General features: G+C 55.3%; 2 protein-coding genes across 2 annotated transcripts; both read right to left on the bottom strand.

Annotated features, from left to right (window-relative positions):
* Positions 1-250: 250 nt before the first annotated feature.
* Positions 251-1,141, bottom strand: EMH_0034620 (uncharacterized protein; the record flags this gene model as incomplete). The annotated part of the gene is made up of 1 exon (XM_013494890.1): positions 251-1,141. One exon carries the CDS (start codon positions 1,139-1,141, stop codon positions 251-253), a length of 891 nt encoding a protein of 296 aa, XP_013350344.1.
* A 2,166-nt stretch (positions 1,142-3,307) lies between these two features.
* EMH_0034610 (uncharacterized protein) lies at positions 3,308-3,880 on the bottom strand (the record flags this gene model as incomplete). The annotated part of the gene is made up of 1 exon (XM_013494889.1): positions 3,308-3,880. One exon carries the CDS (start codon positions 3,878-3,880, stop codon positions 3,308-3,310), a length of 573 nt encoding a protein of 190 aa, XP_013350343.1.
* Positions 3,881-4,512: the final 632 nt, after the last annotated feature.

Below are 4,512 nucleotides of genomic sequence, written 5' to 3'. Positions count from 1 at the left end.
TTTTTTTTTTTTTTTTTTTTTTTTTTTTTTTTTTTTTTTTTTTTTTTTTTTTTTTTTTTTTAAATATATATTAAATAAATAAATAGATGCATATATATATATGTATATATATATATATATATATATAGGCATCGACAAAAACAAATACAGAAATGTACAATAAAGACAGCAGCAACAGAAGCAGCAGCAGCAGCAGCAGCAGCAGCAACAGCAACAATAGCAGCAACAGCAGCAGCAGCAGCAGCAACTCTTACCTCCCCCTGTAGTCTATAAGCTTTGCGCGTTTATCTTTTTCTCCTGCTCGGGGGCCCGCAGCACTTTGCTGCTGCTGCTGTTGCTGCTGCTGCTGCTGCTGCTGCTGCTGCAGTAGCTGCTGTTGCTGCCGCCGCTGCTGCGTGCGCAGCGGCCTTCGTTGCTGCAGCTTCTGCTCGGTTTGTGGGGTTTGCGGCTCCTGCTGCTGCTGCTGCTGTTGCTGCTGCTGCTGCTGCTGTTTCCCTTGCTGCTGCTGCTGTTGCTGCTGCTGCTGCAGCAGCTGCTGCTGCTGCTGCTGCCTGCGTTGCTGCCTTTTTCTTCTGTTTGTTGTTACTTCGTCTTTCAGCTGCTGCAGCTGCTCAAGGCGGAGCGAGCTGCTGCTGTGTCCTAGCCACACACTTCTTGCTGCTGCTGCTGCTGCTTGTGCTGCTGCTGCTTCCTCTGCTGCTGCTGCAGGGGAGAGAGTACCGCCTCTTGCTGCTTCTGCTGCTGCTGCTGCTGCTGCTGCTGCTGGGGAGAACGACCCTGCTGCAGCAACAGCAGCAGCAGGAGAGAAAACAGAAGGAGAGGGAGATACGCTGCCTGGGCTGCGGCGGCACTCACCCCGAGGTGTACGTACAGCAGGAGATGCTGCTGCTGCTGCTGCTGCTGCTGCTGCTGCTGCTGCTGCTGCTGCTTCGTCTGCTGCTGCTGCTCCTGCTGCTGCTCTCGGGGTCAAGCAGATGTCGTCCGTTGCTGTGGATGCTGCTTCTGCTATTAGGGGTGCAGCCTGCAGCTCTGCTGCTGTTGCTGCTGCTGCTGCTGCTGCTGCTGAACCCCTTCGCTGCTGCAGCTGCTTCTCTTCTGCATCTGCAAGCTGACCTTTTGCTGCTGCTGCGAGCCACGCCATTGTCGCTGCTGCTGCTGCTGCTGCTGCTGCAGTTGCTGCTGCTGCTGCCGCTGCTGCTGTTTCAAGTGTCGCTGCTGTCGTGGCTGCTGTTGCTGCTGCTGCTGCCGACCCCGCTGCTGCGGCTGCTGCAGCTGCAGCTAGCAGTGTGCTCGCGGTTTGTGTGTACTGCTGCTGCTGCTGCTGCTGCTGCTGCTGCTCTGGTGAGTTGTTATATTTGACAGAAGGAGTTATAAATAAAACGGAGGTTTAGGGTTTAGGGTTTAGGGTTTAGGGTTTAGGGTTTAGGGATCGTCAAGCAAGAGCGGATCTGTAGCGCAGTCTCGCTGCTGCTGCTGCTGCTGCTGCTGCTGCTGCTGCTGCTGCTCGGCTGCCTTTAGCTGCTGCTGCTGCTGCTGCTGCTGCTATTCAATCGCAGCAGCTGCTGTTGTTGTTTGTTGTTATTTGTTGCTGTATTTCTGCTGCTGCAGCAGATATTATTACACCAATAGCCCTTTGCTGCTGCTGCTGCTGCTGCTGCTGCTGCTGCTGCTGCTGCTGCTGCTGCTGCTGCTGCTGACAGCAGCCCCAGAGACAGGGGCGACGCTGCTGTTCCCTCTAGCAGCAGCAGATGCTGCTGCTGCTGCTGCTAGTTACATATTTATATTATTAATGAGGTGTATAGACACCGCAACATAATATTAATTATATTAATATAAATAGGAGCAGCAACAGCAGCAGCGACAGCAGCAGTAGTACGTTCCCGCTGATCCTGGTGGCACAGGTTGCTGCTGCTGCTGCTGCTGCTGCTGTTGCTGTTGCTGCTGCTGCAGCTGCTGCTGCTGCTGCTGCTGCGCACCTCCCTGGCTGCTGCTGCTGCTGCTGCTGCTGCTGCTGCCGCATGTTACCATTTGCTGCAGCTTTCTGACGTGTTTATGCTTTTTACTGCAGCAGGACGAGAGACAGGGTTCATAGTTGCTGCTAGTGTACCCCTTGACTTGGGCTGCTGCTGCTGCTGCTGCTGCTGCTGCTGCTGCGGTGCTGCTGCTGCTGCTGCTGCTGCTGCTGCCGGCAATTGTTGCTGCAGCAAAATACTTCGCCTCAATACAGATCTATATCTTCAAACAGCAACAGGACTACACGCAGCTGCTCGAGGTGTGTTGCTGCTGCTGTTGTTGCTGTTGCTGCTGCTGCTGCAGCTCGTGCTGCTGACGGCAGCAACGTGGGCCCCTGCATGCTCTGCTTGCTGCTGCTGCTGCTGCAGCACCGGAGCTGCTCAGCCTCGCCCCGCTGCAGCAGCAGCAGCAAAATTCAGCTGGTTGCTGCTGCTGCTTGCTGCGAGCGCGGCCGTGGGGTGTTGCTGGGGGCAGCAGCAGCAGCAGCGGCGGAGGCAGCAGCAGCAGCAGCAGCAGCAGCAGCAGCAGCAGCGGGCTCCACACCGCCTCGTCAGTTGTCTTGGGCAGCTGAAGCAGCAGCACCTGAGTTTGTTTGCATTAACAGCAGCAGCAGCTGCAGCAGCAGCAGCTGCAGCAGCAGCAGCAGCAGCAACAGCAGCAGCAGCAGCAACAGCAACAACCTTTTTGTCTTTTTCTGTTTGTGTGCTGCAGCAGCAGCAGCCGCCTGCCGTCCTTCGCTTCATCAGCATTGCAGCAGCTGCAGCAACAGCAGCAGCGCGGTTCTAATTCCAGCAGCAGCAACAGCAGCATCAGCAGCAGCAGCAGCAGCAGCTGCTGCAGTCACTAGACAGCAATGGCGCACTCACCAGCAGGGCCTGCAGCAGCAGCAGCAGCAGCAGCAGCAGCAGAGCTGCCGCAGACGCTGCACGAACCAATGGGCCCCACAAACTACGGCACCTTTGAGGTTTCTGTTGAAACAGACATAGGTAATCCTGTTGCTGCTGCTGCTGCTGCTGCTGCTGCTGCTGCTGCTGGGTTTGCTGCTGCTGCTGCTGATGATGGACTTGCTGCTGCGGTGGATGCTTCTGTTACACTGTGTTCTGCTGCTGCTGCTGCTGCTGCTGCTGCTGCAGTTTTTCCTGCTGCTGTGCCTGCTTCTATTTTTCTTTCTGCTGCTGCTACGTGCTGCGCTGCTGCTGCTGCTGCTGCTGCTTATATTCGTGCTGCTGCTGCCTTTCCTGCTGCTACTCAACAGCAGCAGGATATGCAGCAGCAGCAGCAGCAGCAGCAGCGGCTATATTATATCTCTGCTGCTGCTTCTGCTGCCTTTCATAGAACAGTTGCTGCTTCTGCTGCTGCTTTTGCTGCTGCTGTTTATTATATCGTTCCTGCTGCTGCTACTGCTGCTGCTACTGCTGCTACTGCTGCTGCTACTGCGGCTACTACTGCTGCTACTACTGTTACTGCTGCTGCTGCTGCCACTACTGCTTCTACTACTGCTACTGCTGCTGCTGCTGCTGCTGCTGCTGCTGCTGCTGCTGCTGCTGCTGCTGCTGCTGCTGCAGGGGGGCGTAAGCACCAGGAGGATCGGTTTACTGTGTGCCCTGCCTTGATAGCGGGGAGGAACGACGCCGCCTTCTTTGGGGTCTTCGATGGCACCGTTGGTTAGCTGCTGCTGCTGCTGCTGCTGCTGCTGATGGTGGTGGTGCTGCTGCTGATGGTGCTGCTGCTGCTGCTGCTGATGGTGGCGGTGGTGGTGGGGATGGTGGTGGGGGTGGTGGTGGCGGTGCTGCTGTTGGTGGTGGTGCTGCTGCTGCAGTTGCTGTTGTTGCTGTTGGAGTTGCTGCTGCTGCAGCTGCAGCAGCATTTGCTGCTGCTGTTGCTGTTTGTGTATATGTATGAAACTACTGACGCCAGTCAGTATTTCTCCTCTACAATATAAATTAGGGTTTAGGGTTTAGGGTTTAGGGTTTAGGGTTTAGGGTTTAGGGTTTGTGTGTAGGTGATTTTGCTTCTGACTCTGTTAAGGATTTGGTGGTTCCTCATTTAGTATCGAATAGAGGGTGGCAGCGTGTTGTGTCTTTGCTGCAGCAGCAGCAGCAGCAGCAGCAGCAGCAGCAGCAGCAGCAGCAGGAGGTATCTGGTGACGGCGACGGCTCCGTCTCTTCCTCCTCTTCTTCATCCTCTTCCTCCTCCCCAGCAGCAGCAACAACAACAACAGCAGCAGCAGCAGCAGCAGCAGCAGCAGCAGCAGCAGGGCTGCCCGAAGCACTAGCTACAGCTGTGCGGTGTATGTACATGGGGGCTGATGCTGAGCTTATTGAGCTCTGCCGCATACACTCCAACGATTACGCATCCAGCACTTCTGTTACTGCTGTGCTTGCTGGGGGGTTTCTAGCTGTTGGACACCTTGTGAGGGTTTAGGGTTTATTAGGGTTTATTAGGGTTTATTAGGGTTTAGGGTTTACGCGAGGGTTTAGGGGGTTTAGGGGGGGGGGG

Source organism: Eimeria mitis, genomic scaffold (assembly GCF_000499745.2).
Source record: "Eimeria mitis Houghton genomic scaffold, Emh_scaff1322, whole genome shotgun sequence".
In the NCBI taxonomy this organism is placed as follows: Eukaryota; Apicomplexa; class Conoidasida; order Eucoccidiorida; family Eimeriidae; genus Eimeria; species Eimeria mitis.
The sequence above is the reverse complement of the archived record's forward strand: the minus strand, read 5'-3'. Positions and strand labels throughout refer to the sequence as shown.